The 19072-nt window shown below is 44.1% G+C and overlaps 1 protein-coding gene across 9 annotated transcripts in view; it reads right to left on the reverse strand.

The window, feature by feature from the left end:
* Nucleotides 1–256: 256 nt before the first annotated feature.
* Nucleotides 257–19072, reverse strand: part of ITPR2 (inositol 1,4,5-trisphosphate receptor type 2) — a 4412221-nt gene continuing 4393405 nt past the window's right edge. For all 9 annotated transcript variants that reach the window (XM_069628470.1, XM_069628469.1, XM_069628465.1 and 6 more), the window contains one exon: nucleotides 257–1675. In XM_069628470.1, the coding sequence (XP_069484571.1) occupies nucleotides 1589–1675 (87 nt within the window). In that variant the 3' untranslated portion in view covers nucleotides 257–1588. The remainder of the gene's footprint in view (nucleotides 1676–19072) is intronic.

Genomic DNA, 19072 nt, shown 5'->3' on the forward strand with positions numbered 1-19072 from the left:
GGGACAGAAGACTTGAGGAACACGGTCCTCAAGAATTCCTTGAAAACCCCTCACGCAGTCCACCCTAATTTTATGGGCCTGCTTGTTTTATAAAATAAACCTTGTTGAATCCTATTTTACAAGTCCTGAATTGTCTTTTCATCCCCCTTCCGTGTTAGAGCTTAGATACTTAATACTTGAACTAATTTTGCCATATAGGATATGCAAAGTTAAGATTTGTTTGCTTTGTACCAGGGAGAAAAGACATTTTCAAACGTTTCTATTTATTTCAAAATCATATTTATTGGTGATACAGAAATCATGAGCAGATTATCCCCTCTCCATAATACAATTAAATGAATACATGTACAACAAGGTATTTGCAATGTGCATTCTTTTGCTGTCATTCTGGTTGAATGGAACATTTGAACTTTCACAAGAACTTGAGATGCTTGTAGTCCCAGACACAAGTGGGAAGTATTCCTTCTCAAGAAAGCAAACACAATTCATTGATTACTAGGCCTTGCCTTTGCAGTTCCAGTGCATAACCTTTTTGGCACAACATATAATACAGTCATGAATTACTTGTAACTTTGAGATTACTTTAAAATCGAGTAAAAATAAAGTTGTCAGATGCTAACAAAATTTCTTAAGTAAATAGATCCATACATTTGATGTTTTCAAAAAAACACTTTGACGCTGGCAAGATGCGCAGGTGTAGCACAGTAATGCAGCACCCAAACACTACTCTCTTTACCAATTAGACAGTTAATAATGAAATGTTTAGTTGCACACATGAAAAAAATCATTATTTAATATATCACAGACAACAAAGGGCATTTCATTATTGTAGAGCTAACTTTTCATTTCATCGTACTCCATGAAAATCTTCAATCATGTTTTTTGTACATGCTACCTTTTCAAATGTGTTCCCTATAATATTGCTAAGCGAGCCATCGACCTCACTGGTTTTAAATAAACAAGGAAACGAAAACCCTGGCACAAGGTCAGGAATGTATAAAACACTACGTTTCGACTAAGAGAAAATGCATCGAGGCGATTCAATAAGCACATGCACTCCATACATGTTCCCTATGATCTGCTTTCACATCAGAACAAAATATTGCATGGGCAGAACATGCGTCCAGTTATATTACTTGCAGAAAGTGCAGACGTTTTAAAGTATTACATTGGGACAACTGCAAATCTATTGCAACCCCAATCTGCTTGGCCCACATTAGTGACCATTTGATGATATGCGTGTACTTTTCAAACAAAACAGTTGTGCTCTAATATATTCACACACTGCAGAAACAAGTGTCATAAAAAAGCAATTCAAATGTTTACATTTTGAATTTCTGCACATAATTCAAATACATTTTTCCAGTTCTGCGCTGTTCCTTTTAAATTCTCAAAAAAATCAAAGAGGAATTCTCCCTAATTAAGCAGGTTTGTCATTAAAATAACCTTTAAAAGCTTTCCACTCATAGCAATATGTTATCAGCTGATTGCTTTAAAGCTTGTAATGTCCACTGCTTGAGATCTTGTTTTTCGTCCTATAACTAGGTCAGAAACCTGTCGAAAGTTTGGCTCCAACTGTGCTGGCCTCTTAGTGCGAAGGCATGTGATTATTTGCATGGGTTGCGTTTGATCCAAGGAAGCCCAATCTCTGCTTGTTTTTCCTTTGCTCTGTCATCTTAAATGCAAAAAAATATATATCGTGAGCATCAAATGATTGCGAGTCAACAGCTTTCTCATCTCAAATGACAAATTATCATCATAATCTTCATTTCAGCAAAATCCATAAAAGTACACAAACGCATACAACACTGAAAAACAATATATGGTAACCCCACATAGATATATATTATTAAAGTAAAAAAGTTCCCCCACCAGTAATCTGTCCCTTAATTATCATTATGATATTTATTCAGCACAGTGCCAGCTTCGGGAATCAGTGGATCACTCTACAATCATAAGGTGAAGAACCCGGGGAGGGAAGCAGATAAACAAGGGAGGGAGCAGATAAACAAGGAACAAGAGCTGGATCACTCTACAATCATAAGGGGAGGAACGGGGAGGGAAGCAGATAAACAAGGGACAAGAGCTGGATCACTCTAAAATCATAAGGGGAGGAACCCGTGGAGGGAAGCAGATAAACAAGGGTCAAGTGCTGGATCACTCTACAATCATAAGGGGAGGAACCCGGGGAGGGAAGCAGATAAACAAGGGACAAGAGCTGGATCACTCTACAATCATAAGGGGAGGAACCCGGGGAGGAAAGCAGATAAACAAGGGTCAAGTGCTGGATCACTCTACAATCATAAGGGGAGGAACCCTGGGAGGGAAGCAGATAAACAAGGGACAAGAGCTGGATCACTCTACAATCATAAGGGGAGGAACGGGGGAGGGAAGCAGATAAACAAGGGACAAGAGCTGGATCACTCTACAATCATAAGGGGAGGACCCTGGGGAGGAAAGCAGATAAACAAGGGACAAGAGCTGGATCACTCTACAATCATAAGGGGAGGAACGGGGGAGGGAAGCAGATAAACAAGGGACAAGAGCTGGATCACTCTACAATCATAAGGGGAGGAACCCGGGGAGGGAAGCAGATAAACAAGGGACAAGAGCTGGATCACTCTACAATCATAAGGGGAGGAACGGGGGAGGGAAGCAGATAAACAAGGGACAAGAGCTGGATCACTCTACAATCATAAGGGGAGGAACCCGGGGAGGGAAGCAGATAAACGAGGGACAAGAGCTGGATCACTCTACAATCATAAGGGGAGGAACGGGGGAGGGAAGCAGATAAACAAGGGACAAGAGCTGGATCACTCTACAATCATAAGGGGAGGACCCTGGGGAGGAAAGCAGATAAACGAGGGACAAGAGCTAGATCACTCTAAAATCATAAGGGGAGGAACCCGGGGAGGGAAGCAGATAAACAAGGGACAAGAGCTAACAAAAGGGAAGGGGGAAGGTGGGCAATTGGGCAGCAAGGGATCTACAAGCACCGAGCCCCTACTTGCCTGCAGATACATATTGTATGTACCGAAGGCAGTCAAGGTATCATACCTGTCTTTTGCTTCTATTTTTACATGTTAACAATTTCACTATCAGACCCCTCTCAATTTAAAGTGCACATGTGTTAGCTAAAACATTTTTAATAGACATTAATTATCAAAATTGCTCGTCATCATGGATCTCCTTGGTTGTAATTCCCTATAAAGGGCATATACATCAACCATAGCTGCCATCTTTCTATTATTTGGGATACTTCTTCTATTAAGATCATAGAAGCACAAAAAAATGTACAATGATAACAACTGCTCATCTTTCATGACCTCATAGATAGTACGTATATAGACATTCAGATAGTGGCTGATTTTGGAACGATTCCTAATTGAAACTTCTGCAATCATTTTCATTCTCAAAGCCCAATTTCCCTCCAAGTACTGAGCCACTATAACAATATTATCTAGTTGGTTAGTCGATTTGCAGAGCCTTTCTGCTTCATTGATACCTCTTATTCCTGCCGGTAGGACCCGCCGCTAGGAGCATTGGATTCAAAGTCCTCCTGCGGATGTTTCTATATGTGGGGCATAAGAACAAAAAATGTTGGTTACTTTTTGGATTTGTCTGGACAAAATGGACAGAACCCTACGTTGTGAGTGTTACATTTATTCAAAACCTTTCCCAGTGGAAGAATCCAGAATCTAAATTTGAGATATAACACCCTCTGAGCTGGTGGTTAACATGATCTAAGTAGACCTCAAAATAACCTTTTTTTTTGCAGACAAGTCCGGCCAATAGGTCATCTTTGCGCCACACCTAGACAAATTATAAATTTTAAGAGCGTCCCTAACATGAGCTTCATCTTCTTTTGTGATAGCTTCAGGTCTGTACCAAATGTTCGACAGGCCAACTTCTTCTACCATTGTCTTTACATGGTTTGACCATTTAAAAGATCTCTGGGGTTTAGCCTAGAGAACCTCCATCAACTAACTTCTGTAAATTAGTAATGATGGACACAATATACAATCCTGCGGGAGCCTAGCTCAGGGGCAACATGCTTCTCTTAGAATAGAAGCAAGACAACGCAGACGAAGACAGGTTCGAATCCTGGTCCCGCACTTAGAGACTGGTCTCTGATAATAAGCGTGTTATAAAAGAAGAATTGATTAATTGAAAGAAAAAAGTAATCTGAGAAAGCAGGAAGGAAGAAAATTGTTCTCATCAAAGCAGCTATATATTTACTAGAACAAAAAAACTCGAGGAAGATTCTCCCTACCAGTCATGTAGGGTTGGTTCTCTAATAGTATAAGCACCAGAATGTATTGATTAGTTGGCTGCCACCATGGTCTGTAAATAATAAAAATGAAATACAAAATTAGGGTTACATGACAGAGGTACTTTTGAAACGCCAATTGACACAATCATCATTGCACTATTAGCACAACATCAGAGTCCCAATTGGCATGTGCAGAAGATTACCAGGATGAACACAATGATGGGCACCAGCATCATCACCAGCGCGCCCAGCCAGGACAGGGCCCAGGAGAAGGCCAGTTTGAACCATTCCTCCTCTTGAATCCCAGCTTCTTTCTTCATTTTGGCCCCTAAGTTGTGTACTGAGCAATGACGTGTGGCAGGGTCCCATGTTCCGTATCCTCAGAAGGTACGAAAGTGCAACATGAACTCACAATCTTTTTGCACACACCTCCTTGCATCGCTGTCAGGATACCTAGGATGTACAAGTTCTGCATGGTTATAAGCCTTAGTGTGCACAGCTCAACCCTTATGACGTTAAACCCTTGCTCAGTGTCAATCGCCAACTGGCCAGGTCCCAGCGCACCATTTGGAGCCACTTGGCATTAGCTCGTGCTGGTAAACCGGGTAGCAATAGTGATGCAAAAAATATCTCTGCTACGGTGAATAGTTTATATTCCTCAGGTATTTCTTGTAGCAGTTTCGAGGAGTCTGGGGATAGATAGTTTGATGTTCTCTTTTATCTCCGCAGCTGGCTGGCCAAATGACTCCTTCCCAGGGAGGATGCGAAAGTCTGGTGGTGGCTGCGTGTTTTGTTCTGCATTCGTTGGGGACACTGTCGGTGCTTTGTCAATTATTGGCCCCCCTTTCAAGTGTTCTTCTGGGAATAACCCCTCCAGGATGGTGGGAGGTGCAAGTACGCATCAGTGCTGCCATGCCTTTCTTTAAATCTGTAATGAACAATGTTCTGTTACACCGCTCTTTGGAGCTGACAAAGACAGTTCCTTTACTGAAAAAGCACTACTCAAAGTTCTTTTCTTGGTGCACTTCTAATGGTTTCTCCATTTCTGCAATCCATGTCAGTTTTCTAATTTTTGTGAGCACGTTCGTTCCACGAGGGCGACTGTTTTTCTTGAAACACCAGGAGGCCTTCAGCTCGGCATATGAGGGTCGTTTCCTGCCACTTGTTAACATACTTTGCTCCCTCATCACCAAATATGGTTGCTTTAGACAGTTGTTGTTTGTTGGACTGGTTTTGCATTTCTGGGCATCAGGATCGACAAGTTGTAGATGCACATTGTGTGCCTGGAAGATGCCTTTGAGCCTACATAGCGCACGATGGATCAGGCATTGTGCCACTTTAATTGGTAATTCTTGTGGTACTAGAACCTTGGGTGCCCCTGATACGTGCAGTATCAATGAGCATACATAGCAACTGCTATTGGTTGTTCGTATACCCACTGCACTCATGTCAGAGTAACAACTATTTGAATGCTCGGGATGATGTATATCTTCAACAGTAGGTAATAAAGAAAGGGGTACACCTGCAATGTTAATCCCTGGTCCTTCAGATGAGGTACATCATGATAAAGCAAGGTGGACTAGTGGAATGGGATGACACAAAGTCGTTGCTCAAATATAAATTTAATTTTTTAATAATTCATCAGTACAAATTTCACATCATTAATACATGTATGCATGCTGACATATTAGTTACTACGGTCGGCACAGATTGATAATACACGTCTGAACGTGATACGGATACACTTAAACTTGTGCCGTAACCCATCCATAGGTAGAATCTATACAACTTTGGACGGTACGGGTAGTTTGTGCACGGGTGTCGGCACGCATCACTAGGACGAACTGAATTTGTGGTTGCTATAGCCACTTTGGAGGGTGCGGTGAGACCGAGCACCAGTGGCTGGATGCAGCAAATGCCATATGAGAGAACGTACGAGTAGCGGCGTGGTTGGGTTGTATTGGATCATGTCAGGATTGTACCACATTCGACCTTATGGGACGCAGGCGCCTATAGTTCCACTACAATGGATAGTATTTTTATATATTTTTATAATTTAGGGTTGGCAAGTTTAATTCAATGTAAGTAGCGTGACCAGGAATACCCTTCAAGGTACTGATTACTTTGTCCTCTCCATTTCCATAGTGCTATAGACCGGAACTGGGTCTGTGGAGGGATTCATAGCCGAACCAACCTGACGCACCTATTGAAATACATTTGTGGACTGCGCCGAAGGCGTGCAAAATTTGTCTACACAAACCTGCAGTGATTGTAAGTGGTTTGTGGTATATATATATTTTTATTGTTTTGAGTTTGGTTAAGTGATGTAGAAGACCCTAGTAGTGATTATCACAAATAGATCAAGTGGCATTTTCTGTTTTTATCCACAGGATATCTAAAATGTTATAGAGTCCTGTGGAGGATTTATTCCGTCGGTCAACTTGCTTATCCTTGAAAAGGATCTGGGGGGTGAGTAGACCGTGGTGTTTCTATTGTCTAGACAGTTTTTGTGACAATATAAGTCACTGTTTAAATAAAAGAAGGATGACACTTTCCTGATGATTGTATATGTATGTCTTTTAGAATGAACATTGGCCTATACGCTTTGAAGAAGGGCAGAGTTATTACTAGGTGCCCTACGTCCTGAAGAAGGTCTTTGTGACCGAAACACATGTCGACTATCTACAGTATGGTTCTGGACCAATTTAAATGCCAGATGCTTGACACCTGATATCTTAGACCGGGTCATGAGTACATGATAAAATTAAGGAAGACTGTATTAATAACAACAGTTCACACTGCCTTGACATGCCAAAATGGTTTTATTGTTGATGGTTTGAATCTGAAAGTATGGCTTTGAGAATTAATGTTTGAGATACGAATGTTGAATTGATTAAATGAATTATTTAGTTTTATGATTTTATATCATACATGTATTAATGATGTGAAATTTGTACTGATGAATTATTAAAAATGTAAATTTATATTTGAGCAACAACTTTATGTGTCATCCCATTCCACTGGTCCACCTTGCTTTATCATGATATCTTCAACAGTATCCAGGCCTAGGCCATGGTATGCATCATATTTGAGCCTACGCGCTTGCCTTTTCATCTTGTCATGGCGCCATATATACCTGCTTGGTAATATACTCCTGCTAACAGTGGTGCTATCATTACTATTTGTGCTACAAAAGAGGTTTTTAATAGTGGGAAGTAGTATTTCAAACATTTTACTCGTGCATACAGTCATTCGGGCACTGGTGTTACTTGCTTGGGACGTATTATACATATACACAGTCATGTTTAATGGTTCAGTTAAATGAAAGGTGTGCTCTTGTTCAGGTTCCCGCTGCCCCCCTTTTAGATGGTGGGTCACCCAGATAAAAGATGACCCCCAATATATTCCCAAAAATAACATAAGGAAGGTGAAAAAAATGGCTGTAAAGTGCAGGCCGCATTGATGAGAATACATTCTAGTAGAAGTGATAGCATTTCTATTGCTATGCAATGAACAATTTGACATTGAACGAATCATCTTCTTATCACCTGTAATGGGAACAAGAATTGGTATAAAGAATGGATGATAGGGCAAGGGGACGGGATCAGGGGAGGGAGTTTGGGAAAGGAGGGAGGCAGAAGGAGTAGAAAGAGAGAGAGAGAGAGAGAGAGAGAGAGAGTTTGTTTTAATTTACAGAGCTTATGCTTTTAGCAGCAATGCATGCATAGTATCTCTTCACATGCACTTATATTGACAGCATGAATCTAACTGGTTTAATCACCTTTAGTGTCATGGGTACTAGGCTTGGGCTCCCAGTTAAGCACTTAGTCCATGGAGGTATGGGGAGGAAGCAGGCTCGAGCACAGTGGGTTGAGGCCTGGAGAACAAGGCATGTATTAGGCATCCACTCCCTTGCCCCATGAACGAACCCTATATAGCAGCACCTTTATTTATAGGCACTAGACACATTTCCATAGAAAAGGCTTCACTTCCTGTTCTAGTAATATGGACTTCTAATGTCCATACCTGACCTGGGCAAAGCGGTCTAGTCTCTGGGCATGGCTGCCTTTATAAGCCATGGTCAGGGAGGTGCCCATGCTTCGTGTTGCTTCTGTTAGCTCGAAAGCTACACACTCATTGTGTTCCTGACGACCGCGAGGAAGGAGACAGTGTTCATTGTTCACAGAGACTCCAGCAATTACCTGCAGCCCGTTCACGGGATTCCGAACCGAATGTCCTTCAGCAGCCCGGCACCTGTAAAAAAGAAAAATACAAGGACAATTGGTGAGTTTCTACGCGGCGCAGACTCGCAAGCCCAACAGGCCCGATCAGGCAGCAGTTTACTTACTCTGCCTCACGTTCGCATACTAGTTACCAACAAGGGCCGCTCCGACAACGGATCACAGCAAGACACTACCAGCGTTTCTAATCAGCATTCGCTCCGCGAGGTCAGCGCCAGTATCCGGAACTCCTGCGGAGGCAAAAAAGATCAAAGTAAGAACAGAGGAGACATAATTTTGCACCGTGCAACCCGCATGCTACCTTTACGAGATCCCTGACAACACTAGACCTCACTGCACAGCGGCGGGACTGCCCAGCAACATATAGCACTACGGACAGCAGAACTTACCTGCAGTGTCACCGCAGCAGAACTTATCCACAGCATTTCCAACAAAGGAACTTACCTGCAATGACCACGGCAGCAGAACCTGTGTGCCACAGTTTCACACCAGCAGAAATACTACAATACAGCATACTAGGCCAAGTGAAATAACTGCTCTTCAGAACACCAAGTTGTAGCACCCCTATGTCTCGCAGGATGCAGATCTCACCAAACTAGCCCATGAGGTGAGCCAAGTCCTAATCTATAACAGTCCACACAGGGTAACAAGGGGGGAAAGGGAGGCCTGGGTAGTACTCAGTAAACACCTACTAAATATCCTTCTCATTGGCAGGTTGGTCTCCCAGTTAAGCCGGGCTAGGCATCACACGCAGGAAGAACCCATCCAGCAGCAGGAAGGGACGTCAGAGGACTCTATCGCTCCTGCAGAGACCCCGGTGAGCGGGACAGAACACAAAGCTGTTCTTAAACCGCTCCGCCTGAGCAATGGAGGCCTCTTACGTAGACCAGTTATTGCTGCTTTTGGGGGAATTACGGGCGGAAGTACATGCAGCCCGCTCAGAAACAAACGCATTAAGGCGAGAGTTGGTGGTAAATAGGGATAGAACAGAGGAGTTAGCTCGACAGTTACTACAGACACAGGCAGGCCAAGCTCCCCTGCCAGGTGGGGCCACGTTGGCTCCGGCACCGCAGCCCGTGGCCCCTGTACAGGTAGTGATTCCAGAGAACATACCACTAGCGCCTCCAAAGAGGTTCATGGGAGGCCCCAGATGGTTTGGAGTCTTTAAGAATCAGTGCCGCTTACACTTCTTATGCAAGCCGGAGTATTCCCAACAGATCAGTCGAAGGTAGAATTTGTGCAATCATATTTGAAGGGTCATGCAGCAGACTGGTCGGTTCCATTAGGGAACAGGGATGATCCCTTGCTACGCAATTACCCCGGTTTTCAGCACAAAATGGAATAACTCTTCGCCTGCCGTGCTCAGGGACAAGCATTGGACGACGAGCTACTATCCCTCTGGCAGAGCAGCCAAGACCTCATAGCATATGTAGCAACGTTCAATCGTCTGGTGGCCGAGTCAAACGGGCCTCAGGAGAAACGCACCACCTTGTTCTACAGGGGTCTGCGTGGAGAGCTGAAGGATGTTCTTGCACAGGTGGTCAACCCTCCTGATGGATGTGCAAAGTACATCGACCTGGCCATTCAACTAGACCACCGGCTGCAGAACCGAAAGACTGACTGCGCTCGCTCAGAGAACAGAACGTTTTACGTGCGACCTAAGGAAACACGAGCTCGACTCCATGCAGACACTCACTCAGAGCCTATGCAATTGGGCGTACTGCGTGGGGCAAATTCAAAAACGGAGAGAAATAGGAGGAGACAGGAACAGTTATGTTTGTATTGTGGCCAGTCCGGTCATTTTCTTCAAAATTGCCTGGCCAAACCACCTCGGAAGGCGGTGGGAGCGATGGACAACGGTAAAGAGAAGGATGAGTCGGAAAACTCCAGCGCCCGGCAAATCTAGAGGTCAGTTTGTCGAGCACGGAAAAGAGCCTCCTGACGTCACATTTTTCTATTCCAGTAATCCTAGTAGACCATCTTTTTTTTATTTATTTGTTTTGGTTTTACATGAAAAACCTTTACAAAACCACAGTAAAATATGAAACCAACAAATATATATGAATACATACAATAATAAAACAAGGAGAAATATTCTGAGAAGAGACCAGGGGTTGCAAAGGGAGACCAATCAAGGCTTTCTTATGCTCATTTAGGGGAGCAGTGTCTTAATAACTTGAAAGTATGGAAAATATTTCCAAAACTTTTACAATTGCACCCGTGAGCATAATTTCTTGACCAGTGATCAGTCTGTCCCAAAACAAATCATTTGATAGACTCTCTTCTTTGGCCAGGAATCTCCCAAGTAGCAGCAATCTTGTTTCCCAGGTGCCTTCGCACTCCATTAACAAGTGTCTGAGAGATTGTTGGCTTAGTGAGTCACAATGTTTGCATAGTTTTTTTGCTTTGTCCCCCTGGTTTCTTTGGACCAAAATTTCCCCCGTATGAGCTATGTTCAGTCTTAGTCTGAGGAAATTATTTCTTATGCTTTTTTCAGGGAACTTTTGAAGATAGCTCGGAATAGGCCAAGCTTTCTATCCACCTTTAAGAAGAAATTTGGAGGATTAAGGTTCCTTACTCCTTCAATCGTGGTGATCCAATCTTTTATTTCTAGTAGTGTTTTTACTTTCATGGGATTTAGAGCAAGGGTTTCTGATGTCAATTCAAGCCTAAGCAAGATACCTCCTACTGTCTTCTCCAAACCGAGAAGTTGCTTAGATTTTGCTTTTTTGAGATGTTCATTTACATCAAAGTAGAGAGTGGACTGGCTTGCTGTTATTATTTCGCAATATAAAGACAAAAGTTTCCAGTCCGCTCGACAACCCAGAGAGGTCAATCCCAGCTCAAATCGCAGACAAACAAGTGGGGTACACATTGGGAGATATAAGGATTTTTTCCACAGGAGACCCTCAATTTTGTTCCAATCTAAGTTCCAAAGCAGTGGCTTCGCTTCCAGACCATATAGAAGGACCGGGACTGCTTTGCCTATATAATATTTGATGAGTGTAAGTAATGAGAATTTGCAGAATTTTCCATTCAATTTCTTCATCTGCAAGATGATTTTGGTGGCTTTGTCGAAGATAGCTGGAGTCACTTTATTCTGGGCTGGAGAAGCTAGGATTTTATAGCCCAGGTAAGTGAGTTCATCGACACGGGGGACAACTTTTCCATCCAAAGTCCAGTTTCTAGAGCCCAAGTTCTTTTTGGGGTGTTTAAATACAAAAATCTTGGACTTCAGAGGGTTAATTATAAGCCCGTTCAGTGTGGCATATTCGCCTAGTTTAGACAAAAGCCGCTGTAAACCAATTGCTGAGCTGTCCAATAGGACTAGATCGTCCGCATAAGCCAACCAATGTAATCTCCTCCCGTTGATCCTGGGACTGGCCAATGATAAGGAGGGCAAGAAGTCTCCAAGGTCTGAAAGGAATAGGTTGAAAAATAGGGGGGCACCCAGACATCCCTGCCGTACTCCTTTGAAAACCTGTATTACGTCTGACAGATGACCCAAATTGTCCAGCCTCATTCTTATGGTGGTGTTCTTGTGGAACTCTCTAAGCATTGCCAAGAGGGGTGCAGGAATCCCCCAACTATGGAGCTTCCGCCAAAGAAGGGATCTGTCCACTAGATCGAATGCTTTGGACAGATCGACCCAAGCGCCATAAATCGGGATGCCCTCTTTCTCATTAGTTCTTTCACTGAGTAGGTTCAGAATGAGCCCATTGAGGCTGGTAGAGAGCCCTTTTCTGAAGCCCGTTTGGTGCTTAGAGAGGATCTGCCTAGAGTCCACCCAGAGTGTGAGTTCTTTTAGCAACAGCCGCATAAAAAGTTTACTGTCAATGTCAAGGAGGGCGATTGGGCGATTGTTTGCCGGACTTAACCGATCGCCCCCTTGAAGAATGGAATGACTAGTGCTTCTTCCATGATGGAGGAAAAACCCTGTTCTTGAGGATTTCCTGGAAGAGATGATTTAGCAGCTTTGCCCACAGTTTCGGGTGATTTTTTAGCACCTGATAGGTAAGACCATTGGGGCCTGCCGCTTTTGATGTAGAGGAAGAGGATATAAGTTCCTCGATATCCTGTTCATTGAAAGTGAGGGACCAACTGGTGTTTGGCAAAATGAAGTCTCTGGACCCCGTTGGTTTAAAGTTTTTAGACAGATATGCCACCCATTGTTGCTCTGGGACCAGATTACATAAAGAGCTGTTGAAGCCGGTCTCAAGTTGGCTCAGCGCCGCCCAAACATTTCTACAGTTATTTGCGTTAAGTAAATAGAGCATTCTCTCACTATCTTCTTGCAATTTCTGGTGTTTGCGGTTTTTTGTCCAGTTTCTATAGGTTTGTTTGACCATCCTTAGTTCTTGCTTGCAGGTGATGGTATCGTCCACCTCTTTTTTTATATAACGCAGTGTTTGTCGCAGGATTCTCTTTTTCTTGTGTGTTTCTTCATCAAAGAGATGAAGATGTTCTTGTTTACCTGCGACCTTTGTTTCGCTTGGAGGGTATATAGACCAAACAAAGTTCCCAAATTTCTCCAGGTGGAATTCGTCAGTCCAAGTTGAAGATAGAACTGCTTCAAGTAGTTTATTCAACATTTTTCCCCCATATTTATATTTTACGACTCTCAGATTGCCCTTGACACCTTCAAGTTCCTGAGTCTTATTCTGATCTCGGGGCTTATGTATTTCGGGGAACAAGAGTTCCAAACTTGCATGGTCGCTACCCCCCTCCCAGTTTAAGGTAAAACTAGGACAGAGAACTGAGAGACCGGAAGAAACAAAAATGTAGTCTAGGGTGGACTGGAGGGACCCTTGACGCCAAGTTGCACCCACTTTTCCCACTCCCTTGATCTTCTCATGTATCATTTCTAGGTCCCAGGATGACAGAAAATCCCTCCATTGTTTACCCTTTCGTAATGCGCTCAATTTTGGTTGCACAGACTTTCCACTCCCAGGGTTTATATGATCTGTATTTAAGTCCCTTGCTAATAAGATATGGGCTCCCTCATAGTCGATCTTCACTGCCGTTAGAACAGAATCCAGAGTTTCTAGGAAATACTGGAGTTTTGAGCTGGCAGGATTCCAGTAAATGTTGACAAGTACCATAGTAAAACGAGGGACATCAATTTCCAGTTCTACTTTAGAGGCTTGTATTCCCACATCGTTATTGCAAAGTGGTATGATCTCTTTAATACTGGAGTTTTTAAATGCAATTAATAGCCCTCCTGCTGGTCTCCCTTTTAGTTTTTGAGAGGCCCGAAGGTTTAAGATTGTGAAGCACTCTATCTCTATGGGATTGACAAGCCACGTTTCCTGGAGTAACAGAATATCCTTATGTCCTAACAGATCCTCTTTTAATTTTTTCTTTTTCAGGAAGCTAGGACCTCTCGTGTTCCAGGAAACTAGTCTTAAGCCCCTTTGTCTAAAGGCTATTTTCCTCCACCCCAAGTTTTCTAATGATTTGTGAGATAATCTATAAGAATCCCATTTATGTTTGACCCAACGGCCATAGTCCTATCTGACTCTCTTGATGTTCCAGAAGATCCATCGCTTTTAACTACGTCCTCCGTCCCCATCCATTTTATACTAGAGGGATTCTCAAGGCTGCCTTCCTCCTCTGACTTATAGACCAACAGGCCATCTCTGGCGAGTTCATTTTTGTTGTTAAATAAGGCCTGTTGGGCTTTTCTTGAGTTCAGTCCGATTTCCACAAAGAACTTGTCAACATTAGACGGGAATTTAACATACTCAATATCCTCCGAAGTAAAGGGAAACAGGTTATGTTTTTTTTAATCTCCGTCAATAACACTGATCTACAAAGTGATTTGTTCTTGTTTTGTTTAACAAGCCTAAGCCAAGCCTTCGGGATTGTGTAGTCCGCCGCATCAGGTTCCACTTTTTTGTAGCTGTAATGGAAGAGATTCCATCTTGCCCCTCTCTTCCATCCCCCTGGGGAGCGGACACAAGGTTTCTAAATTTCCCTGAGCCATTCCAACAGTCATTCTCGCTTGGAATAGGCCCTAATGATACCTCCTCTTGAGTGTGAGAGGGATGATAGGGGATGCTAATGGCTGTTGAGAACACTGGTTTTGCCACTGGTTTCAAAAAGATAGGAGCCAACTTGACAGCGATGTTCGTGGTCTCTTTTGAGGTCTCCAAACTGGCCTTATCTTTTTGCGCCTTTTGTGCATTATTTTTTAGAAATATTGGGGCAATCTTAATGTTAACTTGCCCCGATTTTTGGCTTTGATTATTCAAAGCTGTTTTCGGGGAGATTCCAGGATCTGTTTGCATGCCAGTGCTTGATGTTTGCACCTTGAGACCCTTGGGGCCTGCGTTGTGATACGGAAAGGCCTTTTTTTCGCCTTTTTCCCAGGGGCAGATTTGGTTGGAGTAGTTTGATTGGAGCTTAAACTCTGAGATGATTCGGGAGCTAGTAATACAGGTGCACTGGTTTCTGGCAATTTATCGTCAGTTGGCAATACCAGGTTTTTCAGAAATGAATTTATCCCTGTGTTCTTTGCAACTGGGATTTTCTGATTTTTTGACTTTTTCTGGGCTTTTTTCAACTGCGGATGTGGGGTAATAGACTTGGTACTGCGCCCTTTCTTCTGTTTTTGCCGCTTTCTTCCTTTAAAGTTTTGAGAGGCCAATGGGTTCCAAATTACTTCACTGGGGGAAGGATCTTGAGAGATTTTAGCATTTGCTTTCAATGGACTATCAGTGATCTCTTTAACTTCATCAATGTCTACATTTGCCAGTCTCCTGAATTCTTCCAAAGTAGATTCTGATAGCGGAGTATCATCGGAGATTGAACTATCCTTAAGACCCTCTTCACTAGTAAGCTGAGCATGGGTTTGGAGGTTTTGGATTTTCAATGGGAGGTCTTTTAGGAGCTCCTGTGTAATGACATTTCCCTTTGTCCCCTCCTTCAGTTGACGAGGGAACCTTCTTGGTGATCCTGATGTGTAGGCAATCTTGTCTCATTTTGCAAGTGTGCATCCAATGGCAATGGATTTTTCTGGGGTCGTTCTATGGGTGGTATCCTTTCTTCACCCTCTTGAGCACAGTCAAGGGGCTGCCATGTGGTATCAATTATGTAAGCTAGATTGTTTACGCTCTTATTTCTTTTCCTGGAGAAATGATCATTTATTCTGCTCCGAATCTTTTTTGTCGTAATTGTATATTCCAACCCTCGCTTACATCCTTTCTGGATGAGCGAGGATGGAGCAGTTTCCTCCATTATTTGCTGTAACAGGTGCTGGTTGAAATGGTGTTGGAGCAGGAGTGTTGGGTGCAGCTGATCCTGCTTCCTCCCCTCCACCCAATTATGAGCCTTCCTGATCAGACATGTCTTCTAAGAAGGGAGAACTACGGAGTCTCATTTACTGGCTCACTGGAGAAGGAATAGTAAAATAGTGGGATAAGACGAGCTGAATGAGCTGGCGCAAAGTAAACTGTTTGGGTTTAATGAGAGTGTTGATTCTAAATTTTAACCTCACTTAAACCTCAGACTACCACTTCTGTGTGGGGTCCTGGCTTGTGAATGAGACACCCCGCAATCTTATGACCAAAAAAGTAGTTTGTATGTGCCCTATACAGATGGCCACATTTGTGCAGGGAAAACGTCAAGCAGCTATCAACGCTAGATGGTATATCAAAGAACCGCCACGCAATTACCTTGTAAGTATGCGCCCCAGTGCCAAACAGCCGCACAACAGTCAGCGCCCTTTACCCCGTCAGGCTTAACGCCGCAAGGGTGGTTGGGTCTGCGCTTTGTAGGTGGAAAGAGTCACGTGATGAGTCACGTGACCGCGGGCAAGCTCCGCCGCCTCCAGGAAGCGAGTGGTGCTCAGCAAGAGCCCTTTGCAGCTTGCAGTGCTGAGATGATAGCAGCAGACAGAAATGTTCGTTATGGCACAGAAGCAGTTCTTCACAATTCCCCAACACTCGCCGCTCGTGCGGTTGGGTCTGCGCTTTGTAGGTGGAAAGAGTCACGTGATTGGTCACGTGACCGCGGGCAAGCTCCGCCGCCTCCAGGAAGCGAGCGGTGCTCAGCAAGAGCCCTTTGCAGCTCGCAGTGCTGAGATGATAGCAGCAGACAGAAATGTTTGTTATGGCACAGAAGCAGTTCTTCACAATTCCCCAACACTCGCCGCTCGGGCGGTTGGGTCTGCGCTTTGTAGGTGGAAAGAGTCACGTGATTGGTCACGTGACCGCGGGCAAGCTCCGCCTCCTCCAGGAAGCGAGCGGTGCTCAGCAAGAGCCCTTTGCAGCTCGTAGTGCTGAGATGATAGCAACAGACAGAAACGCTTGTTATGGCACAAAAGCAGTTCTTCACAATTCCCCAACACTCCATCAACACTCTAGACCATCAACAACCTTCCAAGATGCATGCTGTAGAAGGATTCGTGCACAGCGGAATTATTGGAAATTATATGGACTTGGGTACTGCATACAGGATTAGAGTACCAATCCGCACTAAGGCGGTTGCAGAAAATGTGACAGCGGTGAACGGCACTCAGCTGCTCTCCGGCCCAGTAACATGATGCACAGGCGAGGTCACACTACTCTGCCAAGATGGTCATAGGGAAAGCATCTCATTTGATCTCATTTCCGTCCCAGAGTTTCAGCTAATCCTCTGTATACCTTGGTTAGAGGCACATAACCCACGTATCGGCTGGCGTGCACGTACACTGACTTTTGCTGGTGAATGTAATCGCTGTTACTAGAAAGAACAAATTCCTGGATACCGGTTACTAATGTCCCCGAAGACGGTTCCCGTATTAGGGATAGTAGGGGTCTTGCCCAACGAATATCAGGACTTTTGGGATGTATTCGCTAATGAACAGGCTAATACGCTACCCCTGCACCGCTCCTACGACTGCCAGATCGACTTGATACCAGGAGCGCAAGTCCCATGTAGTTGAATCTACGCCCTAACAAAAGGAGAGAACGCCCACTTGAAGACCTACTTAGACAAGTACCTGGCGAACGGGTTCATTCGGCCATCAAAGTCACCTGCGGCCTCTCCCCTCTTCTTGGTGCCCAAGACGGAGGGAGACCTGAGGACGTGTATTGATTACCGTGCGCTGAATCAGGTAACGGTAAAAAACAGATACCCACTGCCATTGATCCCAGTACTGTTGGATCAGGTGAGACGGGCGTAAGTTTTCACAAAGTTAGATCTTCGAGGAGCTTACCACCAGGTGCGTGTAAAAGAGGGTGACGAATGGAAGACTGCGTTTCGCACCCAGTATGATCTCTACGAGTACCAGGCAATTCCATTTGGGTTGTGCAACGCTCCGGCGGCATTCCAACACTTTATGAACAATGTACGACGGGAATTATTGGACGTTTGTGCAGAAGTGTACATCGACCATATCCTTATTTATTCTGCTAAATTACAGGAACATTTATCACATGTAGGGGCAGTCCTCCACAAACTGCGTGAAAACCATATATATGCCAAACTGGAAAAATGCTATTTCCATGTTACCGAAGTAGAGTTTCTAGGGTTTGTGGAAGAGGCGTTTCGAACCTTGAAGGACAAGTTCACTTCGGCCCCTGTACTACAGCATCCGCAGCCTGATCTCCCCTACATTGTGGAGACTGATGCTTCCAGTGTTGCCATGGGAGCGGTTTTATCCCAACAGAACCCGGAAACGGGCTGTCTACACCCTGTGGCCTTTTGGTCTAAAAGATTTTTGCCAGCAGAACTAAACTACGCAGTCACAGATAAGGAACTGCTAGCAATCTGAGACGTTCTCAAAGAGTGGAGACATTATCTACTCCGAGCCAAGCACACTGTCACAATTATGACAGATCACCGTAACCTGCAGTACTTGCGCTCTGCGAAAGCCCAGTCATCCCACAGCTTCGCTGGGCTCTGTTTTTGGCTGAGTATGATTTTGTGATTACTTATCGACCCGGAGTGACGAATGGCAAAGCGGATGCGTTGTCGCACATTGGTAACCCAGATCCAGTAGACATAATTCCAGGGCATAAAATACTGGGACTTTTCAGGGGGGCTCTCTCTCCTTTGGACGCACTCAAGGAAGCAGTTAGAACCAGTTTATCAACAGAGGAATTACAACAATGGGACAGGAAAGGAGCACAGTTTTCTATCCAAGACGGCCAACTACCTTTTTATCAAGGGCGCCTCTATCTTCCGACACGTGCCCTACACGAGAAGGTGATCACCAGCTACCATAGTTCACCTCTGGAAGGTCCCCCAGGAGTAACTAAAACTTTAGAGAAGGTCAGAAAGTTCTACTGGTGGCCAACCTGGCCAGAAGATGTCACCGATTTTGTCAACTCATGTGGGATCTGCACTCAAAATAAAGCATCAAGGCAGGAACCAGCTGGTTTATTGCAACCTCTGGTGATTCCACTGGCAGCCTGGCACACCATTTCAATGGACTTCATCACAGATCTAACTCCCAGTTCAGGATAAAACACCATCTTAGTGGTGATTGACCTTTTTTCCAAGATGGCGCATTTTGTGGCACTGAAGGGAATTCCATCAGCCCCAACTCTAGCCCAAGTCTTCCTTGATCGCA

Source organism: Ambystoma mexicanum, chromosome 12 (genome assembly GCF_040938575.1).
Source record: "Ambystoma mexicanum isolate Mex_15411 chromosome 12, UKY_AmexF1_1, whole genome shotgun sequence".
In the NCBI taxonomy this organism is placed as follows: domain Eukaryota; kingdom Metazoa; phylum Chordata; class Amphibia; order Caudata; family Ambystomatidae; genus Ambystoma; species Ambystoma mexicanum.